This window comes from Diceros bicornis, chromosome 26, assembly GCF_020826845.1.
Source record: "Diceros bicornis minor isolate mBicDic1 chromosome 26, mDicBic1.mat.cur, whole genome shotgun sequence".
Taxonomy (NCBI): Eukaryota; Metazoa; Chordata; class Mammalia; order Perissodactyla; family Rhinocerotidae; genus Diceros; species Diceros bicornis.
The window spans coordinates 10,027,202-10,052,135 of NC_080765.1; the positions used below are offsets into that span (position 1 = coordinate 10,027,202).

General features: G+C 53.4%; 2 protein-coding genes across 2 annotated transcripts in view; both read left to right on the forward strand.

The window, feature by feature from the left end:
* The window catches only part of MMD2 (monocyte to macrophage differentiation associated 2), a 46,154-nt gene extending 45,371 nt beyond the window's left edge, over positions 1 to 783 (forward strand). Inside the window, exon 8 of the mRNA XM_058570538.1 lies at positions 482 to 783. Within this exon, the coding sequence (XP_058426521.1) occupies positions 482 to 685 (204 nt within the window). The 3' untranslated portion in view covers positions 686 to 783. The remainder of the gene's footprint in view (positions 1 to 481) is intronic.
* Positions 784 to 22,093: 21,310 nt separating this feature from the next.
* The window catches only part of RADIL (Rap associating with DIL domain), a 70,819-nt gene continuing 67,978 nt past the window's right edge, over positions 22,094 to 24,934 (forward strand). Inside the window, 1 exon segment of the mRNA XM_058569376.1 lies at positions 22,094 to 22,684. Within this exon segment, the coding sequence (XP_058425359.1) occupies positions 22,150 to 22,684 (535 nt within the window). The 5' untranslated portion in view covers positions 22,094 to 22,149.

The window sequence follows — 24,934 nt, forward strand, 5'->3', positions numbered from 1 at the left end:
CAGCATAATGTCCTCAAGGTTCATCCATGTAGTATGTGTCAGCATTTCCCTCCTTTTTAAGGCTGAATAATATTCCATTGTATGAGATAACATGAATAACATTTTGTTTATCGAATCATCTGTTGATGGACACTTGGGTTGCTTCCACCTTTTGGCTCTTGTGAACAGTGCTGCTGTGAACCTGGATGTACAAGTATCTGCTTGAGTCTTTGCTTTCACTTCTTTTAGGTATACCAGCTGTATTAATTTTAAGAAAAGATAAAAAGCTATACAATATTCTTTGAGATTCTGTGGAAATGCGTTACATTTGAGAATTAATTTGGGGAGAATTGACGACAGTGTTGAGACGCCCCACCCGGGAATCTGGGCTGGCTTGCTGTCCACGTGTCTTTTTGTTTCGGGTGGCAGGGGTATGGCTGGGTGCTCCCGGGCCTGCTGGCTGCTCCTCTGACCTGTACCCCACCCTTGTCCTTGCTGACAGCCCAACACCGAGGGCATCTGGGAGCTGGTGACCGGAGGGGCCTTCTACTGCTTGGGCATGGTCTTCTTCAAGAGTGACGGGAGGATTCCTTTTGCCCACGCCATCTGGCATCTCTTTGTGGCATTTGGTGCTGGTACCCACTACTATGCCATCTGGAGGTACCTCTATCTGCCCAGCACCCTGCAGGCCAAGGTGTCCAAATGAGGTGGCCCAGACTGCACAGGACATATGGGCTTTTGGAGCAGAGCATCACGGGAAGTGTTTCTGCGAACTTTAGCCCAGAGCACAGCACCCAGGCCCGTCTGCCCATCTGTGGGTAGACCTTTTGATGGGTCCGAGGTTACTTCTGGTGACAGCCAGACCGTCCCTTGGGTCCCAGGTGAGAAAGAAAGCATTTAGCCATTTTTATAGAGGAGAAATTAACCTTTTAATGTGTTTCTATTCTAGACAGGTGTCTCCTAATACAACCGACATTAACATCTTCAGAAAAGGGAGCAGACATTATCCTGGCAAATTGGGGGAAGATGGGCCAATATGTGCTACTTATGGTCCTGAGAAATCTATCAGGGAGTCTGGCGGGTTGTTGATACCCAGCTGGCCAGGGCCTCCCTCTCTGCTACCAAAGTCCTGGCTGGGGCGTTGTCCCCTGCTCAGGAAAGTCACCAGCTTGTAGATCAGGGATGGTGAATACCCGAGACCACAGCAGACATCACCAATCAACTGTAGCACGGCGTGGTATCAGAATTCTTCTCAAGATGGTGCTCTGGGCAGCCAGGACCAATTGCTCAGCACTCGTGAGGGCACCTCTTAGCACTTCCTGCCTGGAGTGCTCTGCAGGGATCACGGCCAGACCAGTTGAATGTCTTTACGTGGGGGAGCATGCTTATGTCCCAACACGACGCCTCTACCACCTTTCCCTTGTCCCTTTTGGGGAGCTCCTAGGTGGGCAGACGGGGGCAGTAGAGGGAGACTAAGGCGCACACCACGGGTAGCCCCTGACCTTCGGCTCCACCATAGCTGGTCCTCAGTGCAGGGGTGAAGTGAGGGATGGGGATGGCCATGGGGAAGCTGTTACTTGGCCATTTCTTCTCATGCCGAAAAATGCAGAGAAATTATGAGAGCCATTCATTAGAGGGGCAGGCAGATCCCAGGAGCTTGCTTGCCTGCTCCAGATTTAGGGTTTGTGATGGCAGCATTCAGATGGCCCGGAGAGGCTCCTCAGATGAGCCCTAGAGGGAAGGCCTTGGCTAATTTGATAGGAATCTGGGCACAGCATCTGGGGTACCCCAGCCTCTGAAGCCCCCAGTAGCCCAACAACAAGGTTTCCAGGGGCCTGTCCTCACAGCCACCTCCCAGGGCCTGGCCAGCTGCTCTGTACCCGGCACGTGAACGTTTCCTGGGGAGAGGATCCAGGCCCAGCTCCGGGATCTGAATTGGAATCTCAGAATCTCTGGATCGAGGATCTGTCTCAAGTTAGATGGGCTTCATTCTACGACTCCCAATCAGAGTCAATGGGCGAAGACAGAATGGCTTATTCTTAGTTCTAGTACATTCCAGACTATTTTAGGGCTCTAGCATTTGGAATCCTGTGTGTCCAAGCCAGTATTAAAGCATCTGACACAGACAGGCAGGTTCTGAGCTGGGAGATGCTCTGGGGATGTTTAGTCCTCTTGCTTGTGTGTGTGTGTGTGTGTGTGTGTGTGTGTGTGTATGTGTGTGCGCACACGTGTGTCTATCTACACTGGCACTCCCAGCCCCTGGAAGCTGCCTTAGGTACTCCGGCCCTGTGGAGCTCACCAAGTATTTCCCATCAGCTGGGGTCAGGGTTGAAGTTCAGGAGTGAGGGAGGCTGGGGAGGATCTTGCCCCTGGTTGGGGGTAGGGACACTGTGAGTTGTCCCTCCCTGGGCCTGAGGCAGGGGGAGGGGGCCGTGTGGGTTCTGGGATGCTGTTTAGGAGGGCTCCCAAAGCATGGCACCATGCCACGCTGAGATGAAAGTCCATCATGGAGGTGCTGATGGGGACCAAAGCCCCATGCTGCGTGCTTGGGACACTGACCCGGGACCTCTTTAGTGGCCCCAAAGCCACTGCTGAGCTGCTCATCTGACACCTGCATCTCCTCGTGCCCCTCCTCGTGCCCCTCCTCGTGGGTATTTGATCTCGCATTTTCCCCTAGACAACCTGCCCCTTTATGCCCCACACGTTTAGAAGTGCTGGTTCACCCCCTCATCCACCCAGGTCACTCCTACGCATCCTTCAAAGCCCCGCTCAGGCATCAACATCCTTCAAAGCCCTGCTCAGGCATCAGCATCAAGGAACTTCCGGCCTTCCTCCAACTTAAGGGCTCCCTGCTGCTTCCCAACAGCCTCTGTGCTCAATTGCCCCATGGCTCAGAGCCCTGTCCTTCGTGACCCTAGTACTTGTGCCTGTCCCCTAAGACAGGAGCTCCTGGAGGGAGGAGCTGTGTCTTGCTGGACTTGGGATCAAATCCAGCATCCGCCACTTGTGAGGGCTTGGGCCGATTCCTTAACCTCTCTGTGCCTCAGTGTCCTCAGCTGTAAGATGGGTATAGTTAGGCAACTCTCGGCTCGCAGGGTTGCTGGAAGATGCAGCAGGATAATGAACGGAAGACACCCAGCCCGGGCTCAGGATTGGCTCCCTTAGTTGTCCGCTTGGAAAATAACCCCTGATACTGAGGATGACATTCTTCCAGGGGTGTCAGAAAGCCCATGCTGCCCAAAGGAATGAATCACTAGTGGTGGAATTTCTGACTGTGGACAGGCTGGTGAGGACACTGGAGGGTGTTCTGTAGGATCTTGACCACATTCCCTCCCCTCACTTCATTCAGGACATGCTTCCCATGAACCCTCTCTCTTCCCCAGCGTCATTCTGAAAGCGAGTTTCCTAGGATTCCATTTCCTCCAAGCCCAGACCCTGGACCTCCTCCAAATCTATCACCAACAGTGCAGGAAAGGGAGAGACGTTCCTCAGGCCAGTCTCTGCTGTAGGTAAGGCCCTGCCGCAGGAGCATCTAGGCTGTGTGCTGGGCGTGTGGGGTGGAGGGGCACGACACTGGAAATTCAGCTGCCAGCTCCCTCTTCCTGTCCATTGAGGCCGTCATGTGCCAGGATGACCCAGCAAAGCGACTGTCATGCCCCCAGGGTCCCCCAGGGGGGAGTCGGGAGCAGACTGGCCTGTTTGACATTCTGGACACTTCGGCCACTGCTCCTGAGTTAGGTGGGCACTGGCTGGGCGGGATGAGGGGTGGGAGCTGATGAGAGAGGTTAGAGATGAAGGCAGGAGCTGGGGGGGGCGGAGGGCCACTCAGCAGGCTCACACTCCAGCAACGCGCCCCCTGATGCACAGCCGTGCTGGTGGGCAGGCCTGGAGTTGACAACCTGCTTTGTTAGTCCATTGGTGAGGTCAAGGCAAGCCAGAGCAGGCGTGCTTGCTGGTGGAGGGAGGCCTGTCTGCCAGCTGCCAGGACTTCCCTGAAAGGCTCAGAGCAGAGCCGGCCCAGGGCCATCCCAGGGGCCAGGAACCTCCCAGCCCAGGGAGGGATTTAAATCAATATCATAGACCAGAGCTGCTTTTCTCTCTTGATGGGAAATTGCACGTACGGTAGGAGCAGGGCCGAGCGTCCTTCTTCATCGGCGTTGGACTCAGGCAGGGGAAGAATCCTAGGAAAGCCCTGGGGGCGGGGAGGATGCAGAGATGGGAATAGCAAGTGGGCCTGGACCGCAGGTCTAAAGCTCCCTTGGTTGTGGATGGGGGCCCCCGCAGGGGTTGGTTCAGAACGTACTGAAAGCTCATGAGAACGGTTGCAAGCCAGGGTTTTCTGGGATTTTCAGCTCCAAGCTCTCTTTTCCATATCCATCTGCAAAGACTGAGGTGTTCTGAATGTTTCCCACAGCTCTGCTCGAGCCCCAGCATCTGGGCTCAGGCCTCCACCAGGAAGGGGGGCGGGGACAGCTAGGTTGGCTTCCTGCACTGCAGGTGTTCAGAGGGGCAGGGAGAGCTCAGAGGGCTGGGACAGGGGTCTCGAGGGCTGGTCAAAAAGGCCCTTGTCTAATTTGCCGCCACATACTGTGTAACCGGATGCTGAAATGCAGGCTCTGGGAACAGCATCGTGGGGTCCTGAAAGGGCCTGTGGAAATCCCGGCAGCCACGTCCATATGAGCCCACAGACACAGGGTCTTCCCAGGTGTGGTGCGCAGCAGGTGAGAGGGGAAGGAGCAGGAAGCCGGGGGAGGCAGAGGCTTACCTGTGGGGCGCACCTCCTGGGGGCCAATCTCTATGTGAGTGGCTTTATAAATGCTCTAGCCATTTATTGACACAGCCCCCTGCAGGGTGAGGATTACTAGCTGATTTTACAAAGCAGGAAGCCAAAGCACGGAGAGGTTTGGCGACTTTCCAAGGGCACCCAGTTTCTAATCAGCAGAGTAAAACTTTGAAGCCAGGACTATCTAACCCCCAACTGTTGTGTCCCTTGGCCAGATCTGGTGCTTCCAAGGAAACCCACTGCCCCCAAGTCTTTCCCCCAGGGAGGAAAGCCAGCTCAAAAATTTTAGTGATTAAAAAAACCAAACCCTAGTGTGCAGCATTTGCCAGTATGCCACCAGTGACATCACTGAAGACTCATTGGGAAGAGGTGCGCACGGTTGGCAAGCCTGTGCCACCAGGCCCAGCACATTGCTGCCCCACATCTTCCCGACTGTGCCCCCCAACAAAGCCCGGCCAGGATTGCCAGGGATGTGATGTCAGCGAGAACAAACCATTTCTGGAGGGTCCTTGTTTGGGGTCAGCCTGTCACCAAGATGCTCGGAAACTTCCTCTCAGGAGTCTGGAATCTGCAGCCGGTCAGACCTGATCCAAGTCCAGCCCTATGCTGGCCAGCATGAAGACCCTCGGGCAAGTCCCTCGTCTGCTCTGTGCTTCAGTTTCCTCCTCTGTAAAATGGAGATTGCGATCAGCGCACGGAACCCGTCTCTCTTATTAACTGCAGGGCGGAGGCCACGTCTCTGCCGGAGGGAGTTGGAGCCGGAGCCGTGTTCTTAACCCTGGGTTTGGCCAGAGAACCACCGAAGGGGGTTGCTAAACCAGAGATCCCAGCTCCCTGCCCAGGAATGGTGAGCCAGTAGGTCACGAAGGACTCTGGAGTCTGAACTTCTAGCAAGTTCCCTGGGGGTTTGGACACTGGTTCTGGAAGCCCCGGCCCGGAGCTCATCTACTGTGAGGCCGTGCCCTGCCCGTGAGTGGTGAGTTCCCGAGTCAGCCGCCAGAGGCCAGAATGTGTGTCGGGGCCAGGACCTAAGACTGCTCTTGCTTCGCACTCTTTTTCACTTGGTGTCCTAGATCTACAGTACTAGCCCCCTGCCCCCCGAGCAGCCTGTGTTTATACACAAGGCCATTCCTTAAATTGGGCACTGTCTCAAGCCCTGTGGGATTTATATCATCTTTACAATCACTCTGTGCGTTAGGTATGATCCCGTTTTACTGATTTGGAGACTTAAGGCTCAGAGAGGTTAAGAAATTGTCCAAGGGCACACAGCTGGTAAGTGGCAGATGTGTGCTCTCCCCCCACTGTGCTGTTTCCTAAACCAACTGCATTTCGGGGTTCTCAGCCCACAGATATGAGCAGTTGAAATGATGGGGGCTCCACATTTCTGCGTCAGCCGGTTCATGTGCTCTGAGGGTTATACCAAAGGTGTGAGGCTTAAATGGTCCCAGGTTCAGGCCAGTGTTGGACAGGGCCATACCCGTCTGGCAGAGGTTCCCCCCGGCTTTCAGAGGACCATCATTCGGGAGAACGTGTAGCCAGATGGCTCCTAGTGGCAGGGTGGCTGGAGGAGCTGTGTTTACTCTGAGTACATTCTCTGGCCTGATGCTAATGCTAGCTGCAGGAACTGGAATGTCCCTTTAAAAGGCTCCAAGCCACAGGTCTCAGCGGATGCTCGTCCTGTGCACAGCTGCCTATACTTGTGGCTCCTTGGTTCCAGTGTCCGTAGGGCCAGGCTTGATTGGCACGGAAGCGGGAGGCTTTGGGGTATCTTGGAAAAGGTTCGTGGCAGCAACCAGGAGACGTGAGTCCTGCTTCTCTGCTTCTCACTTGCTGTGTGACTTCGGGCAGATTACTTCTCTCTGGGCTTTCATCTGATCAGCTGTGAAAGGAGTCAGTGGTGTGACTTAGCCAATTGTAAGCTGCTGGTGCATTTCCAAGTTGTGCATGCGAGGGGTGGGCACAAAGCCAGCATGGCAGATCCCTCCCCCCTTGAGGAGAGGGCCCTTAGGATAGCAGAGAGCTGTGGACCCAGCTCCTCCCAGGAGCAACGCTGAGACCCTCCTCCATGCACAGATGCCTCTGATAGACACCACGTAGGGAAGATAAAAACACAGCAGCCCAAATGGACAGAGACTCACCAGGTAGCATCTAGAGGAATGTTGTCCAGTGTGGTGGCTGTTAGCTGCAGGTGGCTTTTAAATTGAAGTCAATTAAAATTAAATAAGAATAAAAATTCAGTGCCTCAGTCACCCTAGCCACATTGTAAATGCTCAATAGCCACACGGGGCCAGTGGCTGCCTTTTTGGACAGCACAGATATGGACCATTTCCATCATCGCAGGAAGTTCTATTGGACAACGCTGGTAGGTCCGTGGTTCTCAAACTTTTTGGTCTTGGAACCCCTTTGGACTCTTAAAAATTACTGAGGATACCAAAGAACTTTTGTTTATGGACTATATCTATTAACGTTCATCATACTCGAAATTAAAACTGACAGTATTCTAAAATGCCTATTAATTCATTTAAAGATAAACTCACAACATGTTAACATAAGTAACATATTTTTCTATTAAAAATAACTTTATTTTTCCAAACGAGAAAAGACGTAGGGGGAAGAGTGGCCTCGTTTTATGTTTTTGCAAATCTCTGGAATGTCTGGCTTAATGGGAGACGAGTGGGTTCTCCTGTCTGCTTTCACAGTCAGCCTGTTGTGGCGTCGCCCATCGTGCAGCCTCTGGAAAGCTTTGCTGTTCACGTATGAGAGCATGAGAGGGAAAAAGGCAAATAATGTCACAGTGGTGTTATGAAAATAGTTTGACTTCATGAACCCCTTGAAAGGGCCTTGGGGATCCCTGGGGCGCAGACCAAATGCTGTTGGAAACCATTGATCTCGAGTTTTCCTCTTATTGTAGTTGGTAACCTCCATCGATGGTTACCATAGACCAAGACTATCCCCATGTCAGCCGAACCTAGAGACCTGGGCAGGACCTGGAGGTGGGGGGATGTGAGCAGTGGTCTGGGTGACCCCCTCGTTGTTGAGGGTGGGCACCGTGTCTGTGTTGATTGCTGTCACTGCCCAGTGCCCAGCCCTCGGCAGGTGCTCACACAAATTTGTGGAAGGAGCGGAGGGTGAGCTTGGTCTTGGCTTGGCCCCACCCCCGTCCTCTTCTGAGGTTGGGAAGGCTTGCCTAGGGAGCCTCGTGTGAGTGTCGGCCCCTCTGCATCCGGGATCGGAAAGAGGCAAATCCACAAGCGTGGTCTGTGGACCCTGCCCTGGCCTTTCCTCTCGGGGACTCTGAACCTGGGAAGATGAAGCGGGGTGCTAACAGGAGGCTCCGGGGTTTGTGTTTCCCAACTCAGGTTTGTAGTGAGCCTGTCTATGCCCCGAGGGGGTCCACAGCGTGGAAGCTCTGTGGCTGACTGTAGCCAGTCCTGGAATCAGAGGATGAATGAGGCAGGGCGTGGGAGAAACAGGCAAGGTCTGTGCAGTGGGAAGGGCCAGGGTGGCCTCTGCAGAGGTACCCCGAGGCTCGTCGAGGCCCATCCGTAGGCTGAGGGAGTGCAGATCCGGGTGACTGGAAGGGAGTTTGTGTTCTTAAATACGTGTAGTTTTTGACTTTGGTTTACACTTTTATATTATTTTTCCTTTTTTTACTTTTTACGCATTTTTCCTCATTATTTTAAGCCCTTTGTAAACATTATTTTGAAAGTCTACATTGAGTGGATGTACCACAATTTATTTACCCATTGTTTAATTCAGGATATTTATCTGTATCTATATCTGTGATGAGGATCTTTCAACATAAAGTTTCCCCCGACATTGAGCGCATTTTTCTTTAGGCCACGTTAAGAAGTTAGGAGAAACTTGCCTCGTGTTGTCTGTGCCCCCAAGTCATGGCTGTCATTCTCCCTGCTGCCATTGGACTGATCGTTCCCTACAGTTGGCCACTGTCCCCATCCCTGGGGGTCCTGGCATCCAGGGACCTACTGCCTGGGCACTGCCAAAGAGCTGGTTTACCTGGAGGATTCAGAGCAGTCAGCCCCAGCGCGAGGCGTGAGGGGGAGCGAGGGAGCCACGTGCCTGTTTTTCAGGTGGTCTGGGGGGCGGCAGACAAGGAGGCGGGGGTTGTGGAGGGGACACTGCTGTGGAGAGCTGTGCGGGCCCTCATCCTGTGTGGTGCTGTCCACCTCTGGTGGGAGATGAGAAGTCGTCGAGGCGGTCGATGATCTACATGCTGTGGGCCTGGACACCAGCTGGTAAACATTCAGGAGCTCGGTGAGTCGTTAAACCATTGGTGTGATATGTGGTGGGGATATTTACACCAGGGAAATAGGCAAAGGCTATGAGTCAGAGTTCAATATTTTGGAGAGCTAGTTTACCATAGTAGTATAGTATAACAGGTATAACTAGTATGAGGTAATATGCGCACAACTACGAACGTGTACGTGTTCACACCCTGTTCTCATATGTTTCTCCCAGCAAAACCTGGCAAGGTGAAATTATTGTTTCCATATTACATGGGGAAACTGAGGCTGCTCAGAAAGGCTAAGTGACTTGTCCAAAGCCGTTCAGCCGTGCAGGGCAAGGCCTGGAATCCAAGTCATGGTCCTTGGGATCTCATCCTTCCTCCGTCCAGGCCCTGGGCTGCCCTGCTCCCTGAGAGCTGAGCTCTGGGGCAGCAGGGACGGCATCTCCTTAACCTCCTTCCAGGGCCCCGTTGCTCCTGACTTTAGCAACCACATCTCTTGGCTGCTGAATTTCTGGACTCGGTCAGTTTTGCCTAAGCCTTGAGGGGTCTGAGGATGAACATGCTGGTTTTGTCTGCTTCTGCCACCTCAGGGCACTGGCGGGGGCTGGACTCTCTCCGGTGGGCAAGGACACTTGTGCCCAACGCCTCCCGCAGGGCCTGCAGCCCCAGGGCCCTGAGCTCTGGGGCTGCCCTTGTTGTTGGGGTCGACTGGGCAGGGAGAGGCTGCGGGCTGTGTCCTGTGGGGTTCATATCTGTGCAGAGGGCTTTCCCCACCAGCACCCTCAAGATAAATGGGCATTTAAATATCTTAATAAGGCAATATTTTTTAAAAAGCGTTATGGATCTGGACATAGATGAGTGACCGTTTGTGCCCACCTGAAGTTTTGGGGTGAGGATTTGGGATCTGCTGGGCTGGGCACAGCTGTGACTGGTCATCACAGGTCCACATGGAACCTCTGCCCACACGCCCTCCCTGCCCATGTCCTGACAGCCTTCTCTTGGCAGCCTTCTCTTCCTGATGGGCTTTCAAACGACTTGCACCTCGTTGTGGTGTTAGGAGGGGAGGTGCCACATCCCAGCTGCGGCCAGTGGCCCCACGGGGAGGGCTACCTGTGCGTCACAGGGTTGGCCCGCTCCATCACGTGGGATCAGCTGCAGGGTGCATGGGTCAGCTGTGCTCCTCCGTTTATCCCAGATGTCAGCGTTTTCCAAACCTTTTTGATTAATACCCATTATAAGAAATACACTGTACACTGTGATTCCAGTTTATACATCCGGCACCAAAACAGAACCTGCTTGTGTGATGCACTGTGATACTTCCTACCTCTCCCTGTCCCTCCTACCCTGTCCCTCCTACCCTGTCCCTCCTACCTGTCCCTCCTACCCTCTCCCTCCTACCCTGTCCCTCCTACCCTCTCCCTCCTACCCTGTCCCTCCTACCTGTCCCTCCTACCCTGTCCCTCCTACCCCACCCCTCCTACCCCGTCCCTCCTACCCTCTCCCTCCTACCCTGTCCCTCCTACCCTTCCCTTCTACCGTGTCCCTCCTACCCTGTCCCTCCTACCCTTCCCTCCTACCCTGTCCCTCCTACCCTGTCCCTCCTACCCTGTCCACCTTACCCTATCCATCCTATCCTATCCATCCTATCCTATGTCATTTTTTTCAAGCTGCTGGTTGCAATCCGTTAAATTGATTTTATGACCCACAAGTGGGTCTGAGCCCTCAGTTCTGGAAACCACTCTTGGTGGTCTCCTGGAAAGCCATGAGCATTGGTGCTAGGTGCTGAGTGCCTGTTGATTGGTGGGGGTCAGCATGGTGCTATCCCTTGGGGGCCTGGGTGGCCCAAGGCCACATGGGGACAGTTAAGGAGAAAGAAATTCATAGCCTCTGAGGATCTGGTTACTCAGAACTCTGACCCCGCTGAGAGGAACACAGGCCCAGAGTTTTGCGTCTCTCGTCCTGGTGGTGGCCCCATGTTCTGGGGCCTTTGGGGCTGGATGGTCATAGAGACCTGGGATGGGCAGCACACCTGGCTGTGTGTCGGCATTAGTTCAGGCAGGGTTGGGAAGGCAGGAGGGAGAGAGGGAATCCATTCGAGAAAGGAGCTGACCCAATTTCAGAAGAGCTCCTCTGCCTCGTAAGCAATTTCAGATTTCAGGCTTGGACTCTGCGGACGAGTCGCCCGCCAGTCCCGTTCACACCGCCGGGCTTCACTAGGCATCTGTCCACGTCCATGCAGGTCCACTCCTGCTGCTTGTTACAGCTGTTCCTGGGGGAGACGGGAGCTCTGAAGGCCTTTCATACCCGCTGTTAGGGACCTGTCATGTCCACAATGTTTGAGAACGGCATTTGCGGTGTGACTTTTAAAAAAATGTCCTGTTGGCATTGGACCCCTTCTGTGTTTGTGAAATTGCTATTTTGTGTTAACACAGTATTTGATAAACCTTTGTATTAAGAAGAATAATCCTGCCGGTGAATGTTATTGTTTCCAGTGGCATAGAAAGAACTTCAACAAATAAAAATTCAAGATGCCTCCCTCTTGCCCAGTTGTCTTTCTAGAAAGAACATTTGTCCATTCTTTTTATAAAAGAATCTCTGTTCATTATAGAAAACTTGGGAGATTTAGAAAAGTATAAAATAATTTAAAATTCTGTCTTAGTTGTCTATTGCTGTGTAATAAATTATCCTAAAATATAGTGGCTTAAAACAACGACAGTCATCAATGTCTCCCTCAGCTCCTGTCGGTCACAAATTCGGAGTGTGGGCCTCAGCTGGAGGATCATCTGAAGGCACGTTACTCACATGTCAGGTGGTTGACACTGGTAGCTGGCTGGGGCCCTCACAGGCGGGGTTGGCCAAACCCCCTGTTTTAAAATGTAGGTTTTATTATTACTCAAGTGTGGTGAGGCCAACAGATCAAGGGATGATTGCCATTGAAAAGACAGTTTTTTACTCACAGTTCCCAAGAGGAGGGAACTGTGGCATGCCATGCCACACCATGCCCTGCAGGGCCACATGGGGAAGCACCAGGGTGGGCCAGGAGGCAGGGGCGGGGGGAACTGTGGGCAGGAGCCTTTATTGTGGTTTCCATGGGAGCAAATGGGCAAGGCAGGGTGAGCAAGCTTAGGATCGGCTAGTTTGAATAATTTCGGTGGGCTCTGGGGCAGAGGGGCTGTCCCTAGTTGTGAGGTACCTGGTCCAGGCTGATTAGGGCAGGGGGATAGTGGCCCGGAGTGTGAAAGCTTGACTGAGGAGTGGGGGAGGGATGGGCTCCAGGTTGGTTGGTTTGCATATGACAGGTGTGCTCACAGGTGAATTGTTTGCTATCTCTAGGGGTTGGCTAACCGTGGCAGGGGCAGTCTCCCATGGTCAGTAAGGCCCCAGAAGTCAAGACATCAGAAAAAAGATATGCTTAGTACATGCCTACAGGCGACTTCCCCATGTGGCCTGGGCTTCCTTACATCATGTGGTTGGGTCCCAGGAGAAAGAGCTAGCCAGGCGGGAGACACAATGTCTTTTATGACCTAGCCTTGGAAGTCATGCATCGTCACTTCTACGCAGCTAAAAAGGTCCTCCCGAGATCAAGGGGGGAGTGCAGACCTCCTCCCCACCACCCGATGGAGGGGTGTCCACGTCACAGTGTAAGAAGAGCATGTGGGGTGGAATCTGATTGATGTGGCTCTCTCTGGATATTACAATCTGCCACAAACCCCGTGGCCGGAAATAATCACTGTTAATTTTCGCTGCCTAGCCTGCTTGCATGTATTTTTGAATGTGATTTTACAAGGGAGAAGTAATGGTATTAGTCAAATTTTGTGATCTCGGACAAGTCCATCAGCCTCTCTTGGCTTCAGTTCCACAGCAGTGCAGACATCGGTTAAATTAGGGGCTATCACACATTTCTTTCTTGGGTGCTAGAAAGAAGTCTCCAGCTGGACCAAGCTCTTGCACTCCAAATTTGAAAAATGGCCCTTGTGCCCACTTCTCAGTAAAAAAAATTAATACATGGTATTTTCTCAATCTTAATTATTTTAGTTTATTTTTCTCGTACCTACATCATAAACCATGTGGTACCTTCTAACAAGTGTTCACAAGTGACAAATCAAGTAAACAAACAAAAAATTGATATTAATGGAAATGTCAGACCCAACCAAGCATACTTGGTTCAGCAGTGTGTTTTCTTGAGGCTACGTGTGCTCATGTTTGTGTTTTTATGTTGTGACTATGTCTCATGGTCATATTTTTAGCTAATGAAATTGATCCTAACTCCTCCGTGGATTGAAGTACAGCTTTTCAACATGCTCCCAGTCCCAAGAGCATGAGAATTTCCAGAGGCTTCACCACGTGAATAGTGTAATAACCACTGGAGTAGATGGTTTCTTAAGTCCCATCCAGCCTAAAATCTTTGAAAGTTAAGTAAATGTGATTCAAGATTCTTTGCAACAGAGCAAACACTCAAGAGCAAAGTAATTTGACATGATCTATTTTAATGGTACTGAAACCTTTGTTTCAGTTGAACACGTCTGCCGCCCCAGCTTCATTTCCTATCTACGTGCTAATGATTTTGAATCAACATTTTCCAATTAAATATCTCACCTGAGCTACAGATCCCTAAGCCAATTGCCTATTGGATATCAACATCAAAATATATGTATAAACTTCAGACTGAAGAATATTCAAATACTGGTACCCCATACGTTACTCTGCAGTCCTGGTACCCCATATATTACTGTGCAGTCCTGGTACCTCATAGGTTACTCTGCAGTCCTGGTACCCCATACGTTACTCTGTAATCCTAGTACTCCATACATTACTCTGCAGTCATGGTACCCTATAGGTTACTCTGCAGTCTTGGTACCCTATAGGTTACTCTGCAGTCTTGGTACCCCATACATTACTCTGCAGTCGTGGTACCCTATACGTTACTCTGCAGTCTCAGTACCCCATACATTACTCTGTAGTCCTGGCACCCGATACGTTACTCTGTAGTTGTGGTACCCCATACATTACCAGTGCCAGGAGGTACTAAATTGTTGACTGAAAGTTGCTTAGCATACAATGTGGGAAGAAAAATAACAATTGCTGAGTTTCGGGCTGATGAGTCTACAAGAAATGAGCAAACCCGAAGCACTGCTATTTATAGGTTGTGGTGCTGAGTTCATCCAGGACGGAATTCCAGGATTAAATCACTTGTTTTGCCAGCCCCTTCTAGTGATGCGGATGTAACAGTCTGTGAAAAGAAGGCTGGGATCTAACATGGTCCCTGTGCCTGCTGCCACCTGCACTTCCTCTCTTCTGGTCCCCAAGAGCCCAGTCTCTCTGCCTGTGGACTGGCCATACCCTGGGAACCTGCGCTTGGACCTTAACCAGATACTTTGCCTCCGGGCTTATTTGGTCCTTTCCTTGAGTGAGTCCCAGGACTCTGCCGCCCTCTGGTGGCCACGGAGGGCAGCGCAACACTCCGCTATGGCCTGTGAAGTTCCAGATATTCAATCCTACAGTTTAACAACGCCTTTTGCTGACCTGCCCCTGGGCCGGCTGCTGGGATACAAAGATGAACAAAATCCAGTCCTTGCCCTTGAGAAGCTTCCAGTTGAGGGAGGGGATGAGAGCTGAGATGGGTGGAAATCTATTCATTCCTTTGTTTATTCATTTAAGAAATATTTATTGTGCACCTACTCAGACAGTGGTAAACAAGACAGACAAGGCGCCTGCCTTTACAGAGCACAAATCCTAGTGTGTGTTAAATACACAAACATATAAATAGTGATAGAGGCCCATGAATTAAATAAAATGGGTAATGAGCTAGAGAGTGACGGCAGGGGTGGCTCAACGGTCGGGAGACAGTGGTGGAGCTGGGTTTTAACGAGAGGAAGGTGCCAGCATGCACACGCAACAGGAGGAGTGTTTTAGGAGGAGACAGCAAGGGGAGAGGTTTTGGAGGAGAGAATGAGCTCAGTGTGTTTGAAAACAGGCGTTGGGTGGGGCTGGAGCTCCACGATAGAGGGAGAGAGGGCTTGGAGTGGTCAGCAGGGGCCAGTGGGGGAGGGTTTTGTAAGCCCTACTTTATTCCAAGTGCAAAAGGGAGTTATTAGAGAATTGCAGGCCGAGGAGTAACATCTGGTTTGCATTTAAGGAGCATAGTTTGGTAATGTGGACTCGGTTAATAAAAAGATAAGAAAGAAAAGTTTGTGGGACCACAGAGGAGGGGCAAGGAGCCAAGTCTGGGGGTCAGGGAGGCCTTCCCGGACAAGGTGTATTCGTTATCTATTGCTACGTAACAAACTGCCCCCTAATTTAGTGGCTTAAATCCGTAGTAAACATCTATCATCTCACACAGTTTCCAAGGGCTGGGAATTTGGGAGCGGCTTTGCTGGGTGGTGCTGGCTCGGGGTTCCTCGTCAGATGCAGTCAGGATGTTGGTCAGGGCTGCATTCATCGGAGGGCTCCTGGGGCTGGAGGTCCCGCATCCAGGACGGCTCACTCACATGGATGGCGAGTTGGTGGGAGGCCTTGGTTTCTCACCATGTGGACCTCTCTGGGGCTGCTTGAGTGTCCTGCTGGCTTCCCCCCGAGCCAGTGATCCGAGAGAGTGTGGGTAGAAGCCACGTCTTTTATAATTTAGCTCCAGAGGTCACACTGTCATTTTGGCAACATCTTGTTGGTCACACCGGTCAGCCCTGTTCAACATGGGAGGGGACTACACAGAGGCCTGAAAACCAGAAGGTGTGAATCACTGGGGACCACCTTGAAGGTTGGTTACCACATAATACCTAATCTGAGTCTCAAAGGATGAGTAGAAATTGGCCAGGTGATGAAGATTGGTGTTATGAACTGAACTGTGTTCCCCTAAAATTTATGTGTTGAAGCTCTAACCCCCAGTACCTCAGAATGTGACAGTACTTGGAGATACGGCCTTTAAAGAGGTGATTAAGTTAAAATGAGGTCATTAGGGTGGGCCCTAATCCAGTATGACTTTGTCCTTATAAGAAGAGATGAGGACACAGACACGCACAGAGGGAAGACCACGTGAGGACGCAGGGAGAAGACGGCCATCTACACGCCAAAGGGAGAGGCCTCAGGAGAAACCAACCCTGCTGACACTTTGATCTCAGACTTCTAGCTTCCAGAACTGTGGGACAATAAATTTCTGCTGTTTAAGCCCCCAGTATGTGGTATTTTGTTATGACCCCTGAGCAGACTAATACAGCTGGGAAAGGTGTTTCAAGGCAGAGGGAATGACCTGAGCAGAGATACAGAGGTGTGAAACAGTGTAGGAATACCAAATAGTTGGCATTACTTGATCTTGAAGAGCAGGGGTCAGCAAAGTTTTTCTGCAAAGGGCCGGACACTGAATATTTTAGGCTTTCTGGGCAGTAAAGTCTCTGTTGCATGAAAGCAGTTGTAGACAATAGTACACAAATGGGCGTCACTGTGTTCCAATAAAACTTTATTTACAAAAACACAGCAGCCCAGTCTTGGCCCAGATTTCATAGTTTGCCAACCTCTGCTGAAGAGGGAGCAGGGAGGGGTGGGAGGTGGGACTGGATCATGGCGGGGAAGACCTTAGGGGGAAAACACAGGTTTAAACCCAGGCCCTGATGTATCCCTCTTCAGGGTCGGGGTAGGGGGAGGTTGTACATGTGTATAAACAGTCCTGTAAAGGTTCCTGTGTATTCACATGTGGAGAGTCCTATATAGGGTATTATTTAATCACACAGCCCTGGGCTCAATTCTTGGCTCTACCTCTAGCTGTCTGACCTCTCTGAGCCTCTATTTCCTCATCTGAAAAGTGGGCATAACAACATCTCCCTCACCAGAGTTGATGTGAGCTTCAAATGAGATGACCTAGGTAAAGCCCCTAGTGTAGGGTCTGGCATACAGTAGGTGGTCAATAAATGTCTGTTCCCTCCTCTCCACTTACTCCTGCACAAATTTGGGGTCACTGCTCTAAAAGTGTATACCCCGATAGCTGTCAACAAAGAGGTCCACTCCCAGCGTTGGAATTCTGCATCTCCTTACCGGAGGCCCGGTAAATCTCACAGGTCTGGCCCACGAGGAGCTGGTACAAAGGCTCTGTCTGTGAGCAGCCTTTCTCCAAAGGGAAACCCCAGCCGGAGGGCTGGTGCCAAAGTGAGCTCTAAGGACGTGAGTTTCTTTTAAAACAAGTTACACAAGGAGAGCGGTTGGGCCAGAGCCCCAGAGCTGACCTGGCCGGGTTTTAAGCAGAAGAGTGCTGTGATCTGATTTGTCATTTAAACCTCTGGCTGTTGGGTAGGGGACAGATGGTAGGGGAGACGGAACCCACCACCCTTGTCCTGTTTCAGTGTCTGAGATGTTCATATGTATAAGGCCGCCTGCTTCCAGTGTTTGCCTTTCCTTGTCCCTGTCCACCGCAGGACTAGAAGGTGGGGACAAAACACAGCCCGCCAGTCCCCTAGAATTTGAGGTCAGCACGTGGCACAGAGCTTACCCTGGCCCCGCCCCTCCTGCAGAGGTGCCGCCCCTTGAACTGCATAGCCCCACCTCTCCGCAACAGCCCCGCCCTCCCCTGGAGACTCCGCCTCTGCCTTCGAGGCCACGGCCACACCCGTTAATTGCCCGGCAGGTGGCGCCGGCACTCCGCCCAATCCCTCACCGGCTCCGCCCCTCCCGTCGAGGCCTCTTCACGTCCATTGGTGGGCACAGGAGGAGCCCGCGCACTGCCCAGCTCTTCATGTAGCCGGCCCCGCCCCCTGTGGCCCCGCCCCCTGTGGCCCCACCCCCGAGACCCCGCCCCGTCCGTTGCGCGGCCGGCAGGAGGCGCCGCGCCGCGCGCGGGTCCCGGGCACGGGCCCGGGCCGGCGGCGGGTGTGGGAGCCGCGTGGTAACGCGGCGGCGGCGGCGGCGGGCTGTGCCGGAGGTGAGTGCGGGGTGCGCGAGGAGCGGCGGCGGAGGCGGGAGACCCTCGGCGGCGGCCGGGGCTTCGGGGCGCAGAGGCCGCGGGGCGCGCGCTGGGACAACCGGGCCCGCACGGGGCATCTCCTCGGCCGCCCAGGCCAGGCTTGTCCGGTTGCCATGGAAACTGGCGGCTCTCGGGGCACCGGCGCAGCCCCGGGGGGCGGGACCCGAAGGCCGGTGAGTGCGGGCGAGGGAGGCCCAGCCTGCAGGTTTCGGGGAGTGGGCTGCGGTCAGCGCCCCCTGCGATTCCCGGGGCCTGGCCCCCACCTGCAGGGTCCCCCGGGCCTCAGTCTCCCGGGTGGTCCTCTTGGAGGGGGCTCTGGCAGCGCGGGAGCCGCGGGGGAGCAGGGCGCAGGGTCCGCACCATCCCTCCAGGGCTGGTGTGGCATCCCCCCGCCCACAGCCCGCCTTGGTTTTCCTGTGCACACAGCAGCGCCTTCCCCACTCGTGTGCCGGCTGAAAGCATTGTCTCCCAGCTATTTCTGTACGACTTGCAGCCCCTCGGCAGATACTGCATCTAAGAAAACATATGCTGAGCTGGAGCTCCCGGCGGCCCCGGAGAAGAAAGTGGCTTATTTCCCACCAGGGAGCCGGTTGGTGGGGCCGGGGCGGAGCTGCAGTCCCGCCGGCTCAGCCACCAGCGCCCTGTCAAGTGTTTGGTTAATCTGAATTGCCGAAAAGAATTTTCCAAGTCGCCAGCGATTACAGGTGTCTTCAGTTAGCTCCGGCCACCTCTCGTGCATTCCAGAGAGCAGCCCGTCCTTCATCCCATGGGCGGAAAAAGTCAGTCCCCTCTCGAGGCTAGCTTGTCAGAATTAAATCTGATTAAATTATTTTTGTATTTAAAAGCATCACTCTGGCTGGAGCTGTCAGGATAGGATTTATGGACGCTGGGGATAAAGCAGAGCCTGCAAGCCTACCCTCTTCCTTTCCTCTCCGGGTGGAAATTGTAATGGATTCCACATTGCCGTGTTGGAACGCCATGTCCCTCCACCCATTTTGTCAGCCGTGCACTGACCTCGCTCACTGCCCTTGCTGGTGTGACTTGAGCTTGTTTTCCTCAGAAATTGGACTCTTCCTTGAGAACCAGAGAAGAACCTTCTCCACAACAAGCGTCCTACACCCTCAGCCCGTGTTCCCCCAAGCATTTGTGTGAATGAGGAGAGAATTAAGCAGAAAAAGAAAAGGCAGGTCATGCTCCCCAAAAAACGGATCTGGTTACCTAGGGCTCGCTCTGCTCTGTAGGATATTCCTGCCCTCTTGCCCTTTCTAAAAACAAACCCGTCACTTTTTATCAAATAGGCCGTACTCTGCATTCTGTGGTTGTGACAGAAGGCGCCGTGAACAAGTGCCCGCCGTCCCTGGTTAGTCTCTGAAAATGGCCACCGAGAGAGTGACCATAAGGAGAAAAAAGCTTCCTGACCAGATAGATCAGATAGACCAGGGCCTGTGTTTACTGGGCCTTCCCGGGGCTTAGGAAGGAGTTACTGGAAAGGGAGGAATCACATTCTCTCCTACATGCTCTCCCCTCTCTTCGTGATATTGCTAACTTTGCCTTAGAACCCAGCTCGAGAGATTGCTGAAGAGGAGAGAGGGCCCCTCATTTCCAAGGCCCTGGGAGGGGACCTGGCAGCTGTGCATTTGTAATTTTCTGTTTCTTTTTTATTAAAGCAGAATTGTCTAAGCTTCAGACCTTGCAGAACCTGGATCCCCCCTGTCCCCCACCGTGAATAGTAGCGATTCATGTCTCCATTGTATCTGGGGGCCTTTTAAACTTCTCTGTTTACTCTGTGGCTTTTGACTTTTCTGCTTAGCACTGGTTTCGTAGTTTTCAGCATCGTAGTTCAATTTACATTCAGACATCATCTTGAAAGGGAGAGGCTTCCGAGCCACAAGCTGCCTGGTGGCAGAGGCCGCACTGCAGTCCACTTTGGGTTTGGGTGGGGACCCTGGGGGCTGTGCTTGAAGGAGGCCAAGTAAGCGAAGTGTTGTCCTCTGAGAGTGTGTGGGGGTCCGAGAGGCCCGGGTTGGAAATTTCGGAGGCAGGGCTGTGTAACTTGCAGAAGGCTGGGGTTGAAATTGGCAGCAGTCTGAAGCTGCTGGTATGGTGTGCAAACGCAAGCCCATGTGCTTGTCATGCGAGCACTCTGAACCGCTTCTGTTGTCAATTCAATCGAGGCCTCTGGCAGGTCCAGAGGGGAGGCCCTAGCCAGCTCAGGGCTCCTTCAGATCTGACGAGGAGACTTGTCGCACATTCCTTGGGAGGAGAAACAGAGCCTTTGACGTGTCTCCTCCTTGATAGCTTGACTTACTAAGGCTGGAGAGCCTTGTACACTCATTCTGCTTAGGGCACTTGACTGTTTTAAGCAAGTTCAAGTCTTCAGAAGGCTCTTACACAATGAAAGGCTTTGCAGGGTAAAGTGTAAGCAATAGGCTGTAGGAACCAGAGAAGCATCCCCCACTCCCCCAAAGGGCAGATGTTAGTGTTCAAAACCCAGTCTTCGGTGCATGAAGCTCTCAGAAGCGTTTTGAAGAGTTTGGGGTCCTCTGAGAATGTACGGTGGCTGACAGACCAGCGGGGGCGGGGGGGCTTATTTTAGCAGAATTGGTGGCAGGTTTCCTTTTCAACCTTAATTCATGACAGCCCTGGATGGAGTGGGAGACCTGAGATAATGCGACTGAAGCCCAGGTGGACAGCTATAAAGAAACCCGGTTCATGATGGTGGTGTCAGAGGCCTGGGCAGTTTCCCTGCTTGGGTCCCTTGGGGTCAGTGTGGGTCCTTTTCTTTGGGGGGCTCCCTAGTTGCTGTCTCCTGCCCCAAGCAGCCACCTTCACTTCCAGAAAGGCTTTTGCGGTGGCCGTGGAGCCCTGAGTGGGTCAGGACGAGGGCGCTGACTTCAGCTGAGTTTAGTGCTGATGTTCGTCGCCGTGTCAGGTGCTTAGTGCTGCTCTCCCTGGGAACGGCACCACCATTTCCAGATCCTTCGTGAAAATGGAGTTTTCTTCTTTGGTCTGTCTGCCTTTGTCTCTGGTGAGGACATGAGCACAGAAGTGGGGTGCATTAGTCAGGAGATGTGTGCAGTTTTTTTATGGTCCTCCATGGACTTGTAAAGCCTTCATTTTTGTGAAGCAGAGACATCTTCCTTTTGCTCTGCCCTCCTGCTCCCACAGGAGGAACCTGATAAACTTTAAGGAACCTGATAAACTCTCTCTTTAGAACTCTCAGCCCTGGGAGCACTAAGTGCACTAAAATTATGGTTTTCTGCCACACCAAAGCGTCCCAGAGCTGTTTTCTCATTTCCCCAGCATTCTGCATCTCGGGCCTGGCCAGGGCTGCCATACCAGGCTGGATGCGGTGGGTGGAATGCGTACATTCCAGGCATGCCTCCACGGTTCTGGAGGAGCCCTTCTGTGTCCACGGTGGTCATGCGGACATTCTAGTGCTGCCATCCCCGGCAAGTGGCTCCTCCAAGCCAGGACTGGTCCGGTCCTCGAGAGGCAGCCTTGGGAGGGTTTGTATTTTGAATGTCTGATCGCTTATTACTCTGTTAATGTGGCTGCAACTCTGCCTGTTTTCCTAGTTTCATCTGTGTTTGGGATGGATTTTCCATATTATAGGCTGTGGTGAAGGAGAAATGGAGTTTAAGGAGAAGGCATTTCGCACTCTCCGTTGTGTATAACTTTTCTTTGGGTGCGACATGATCGATGGTGGGCTGCCTCCGATGAGACTGAGCCAGCCCTGCTGAAAGTCTGCTCTGCAAGGACAGCTCACACCCACGCTGTCCGTCACTGTTTCCTGGCTGTGTTGTTGTGCCCAGCACCTTACAGAAGCCGGAACCCTACAGCAGAGCATGTCTTACCTTTTGGTGACCTCATCACACTTTCTAGTAATGGCTTTCCTTGAAGGGCGTTTCAGCCCATTCACACCTGCTCTATCCCCTGCGGTCCCTGCCAGCTCAGCCAGCTCCTTACTCGGGGGCTCTGTTGGGACTTGGCCGAGGGTGGCATGTCTGCTGGTTCTGCTGGGTGCTGGGCCTGGGTGGCCTATTGAGTCTGTTAGCATTGATCTGAGCCTCAGTCGCTCTCGCTGCTCCTGATGGTCAGTGCTAACCCATCTTATGTTTTTCTCCCAGGACACGGCCTTTTCCCCGCCGTTGGCCGCAGCCCTCAGTCCTCGTCTATGAAGACTGGCCCACCATGTTTTATGGGACCCACTTCATCATGTCTCCACCCACCAAGAGCAAGCTGAAGCGGCAGAGTCAGCTGCTGTCCAGCATGCTGTCCCGGACGCTGAGCTACAAGTACCGCGACCTGGATGCCACCTTCTCCAGCCTGGGTGCCAGCGACGACCCCGCAGAGCTCTCCACCCAACTTTCGGCCCCTGGGGTCCTGAAGGTGTTCGGGGACAGCGTCTGCACAGGCACCCACTACAAGAGCGTCCTGGCCACCGGCACGTCCAGCGCCCAGGAGCTGGTGAAAGAGGCCCTGGAGCGGTACGCCTTGAGCCCCGAGTGCGCCAGCCAGTACGTGCTGTGTGACGTGGTGGGCCAGGCCGGCGACTCCGGGCAGCAGTGGCAGGCCGAATGCCTGCGGGTGTTTGGGGACAACGAGAAGCCCCTCTTGATCCAGGAATTGTGGAAACCCCGAGAAGGCTTGTCCCGCAGGTTCGAGCTGAGAAAGAGGTCAGACGTGGAAGAGCTGGCAGCCAAGGACGTGGACACTATGACAGCAGGTGAGCAGCGGGGAGGCGTCGGGAAAAGCTGGGGGCCGACCGGGGTGGGGGTTGAACAGGCAGAGGCGCAGGGGCCCGCTCGGGGGAAACCGCAGGAAGGAGGACAGTCAGAGCCTCCGTCACGGCATTTGAGGACTTCGTCTTCAGTTCGCCACTGTCACAGTGTCTGTCTTGGAGACTGCAGTTTGTCTACACTGCAGGACGCCCGCTGGTGTTCTTGAGTGGCTCCTGATGTGGTCCTGCAGTGTTGTAGGGCAGGTTCCTCCTTTTGTTTAAAGGTCCCCATCCAGCTCTCTGGCAGTCCTGCCATTAGCTGCAGAGAGCACCTTGTCCAGTGCAGGTGGCAGAGGCATCACAGAGAGTCTTGTAGTGCCCGAGGCCCTGGGCAATCAAGTGACAAGAGGAAGGACGCCGGGCCTCCAGAGGTGACGGGGTGCATCCGGTGTGCACGGGTTCGTGGGTGCCTGGGGCAGTTGGAGGCCGTCCTGGAGGAAGGCGCAGCCTAGAAGCAGTTGGTTATTGTCCATCTGATGCATGCCAGGGGCAGCCGGCGGCTCTGAGTCCCTGCCCTAGGGCTGGAGCGTTCCGTGGCCTGTGGGCCACTGCTTTGTGTGTGGCTGTTATTCAATTGGTGGAAAGAATTTGATTATCTTAATAGGTAAGCACCATAAGCAATAATTTTTTTCAAATGCCACAAGACTCTTAAATGTATCTCAGATCATGTTTGACTTTTTCCTAGTTTCCCATAGAAAATAGTGGCTTTACATGAGCAAGTGGACTTATCTTATGTGGCCCAGAGCGGAAAGACATTTAATGGCCTCAGGAGACTTGTCACTCGATTCGTGATCCTCCAGGGTTGAAAGGGGCCTGGAGCCCTCACTGATGTTTCGTGTGCATCGCCGAGGTGTGGTGCACGCTCATTTCCTCTAGTTCTGCTTCCAGTGTGAAGCCTGTCTTGCACCTTTGGTATATGAAGACGAGGCATGTGCAGGGCAGTGGACTCCCAGGGGCTGGGGTCCCTCAGGCCTGGCCAGGACGCCGTGCCACACAGCTCCAGGGTGCCACGGCTGGTGTTGGGCAGCAGCAGCCCTCTGTTACCTTGTGCAAATTGCTTCACCTCTTTTGGCCTCAGTTTCCTGATCTGGAGGATGGGGTCATGACTCTCCCAGAGTTGAGGGGGTTAGTGAAGTAAAGTACGGAAAGCTCTTAGCGCAGCGCACGGAAAATCATAGCAGGGTACTATCATTATTTTGACAACCATTTCCTGCCGGCAGTCAGCACCCTGTACGCTTGTGGGCCGTGATGTGCCAACGACGGGGTGGCAGGGGGTCCTTGTGACAGGGAGGGTATTTTATCACTGACGTTCTTCACAGTGGCTGGCACACGGGATAATGAAAAGAGACCAACGTGGAGTTGATGGTGTTGTTTTCAAGTCTCCTCAGACAAGGCCCGCTCACTGCCCACCCCATAGGCTCAGGCTTCAGGGGTTTGGCTTTTCATCCTGACTCTGCCTTGCTACACTCCGGGGACTCTGGCCCATCCCCTCCTCGTTCTGGAAGGGCCGTGGCGGTGTGGGTGGAGGGAGCCGGTGTCATCGTCTGCCTGGTGTTTGCTCTGCTGAGTGGGAAGCAGAGAGCCATGAGCCAGGGCCAGCCCTGCCCGTCCTGAAGGTCACTGCACCCTGGGCACCTGGGTGGGCCTCCGAGAGCCTGCTCTGTGTCGCCCAGGTGATTGCTAGGGGGCCGTGGGGACCATGTGCAGGAGGCCAGGCTTTGGCTTACTGTCACCAACCCCTTTGAGACCTTCCCTTTTACATTAGTTGAGGCAAGAGAAGGCCCAGGGCCACCACCCATTCAGCCGGGTGGTGGCTTTGCAAACCTTTCACATAAAGGGCCTATTGAGCCAGGCCAGGCTCGCTGACACACTTCTCTGGGCTGGAGCAGGTTGTGTTACCGGCCCTGAGCAGGCCTCCCGGACCCCAGGGAGTCATCCTTCCTCGCCGGCCTTCCACTCGGAAGTGGGCTGGGTCACTCTGTGCCTCCTGGCCATGCCGTCCCCTCGCCAGTGACAGTGAAGCCGGCATGGAGAGGCCTGCGGAGGCCGTGGGCTGTCTGAGCTCTCGGTGGCCCGGGCTTCCCTCCGCTCCTGAGAGACACCCGGAGCTGGCTGGGGCGGGGCGGACGGCGGAGGCTCAGGGCCCTGCACCAAACTTGACCCCAAGTCCACACCTTTGAGTTAGCGTCTTTGTTT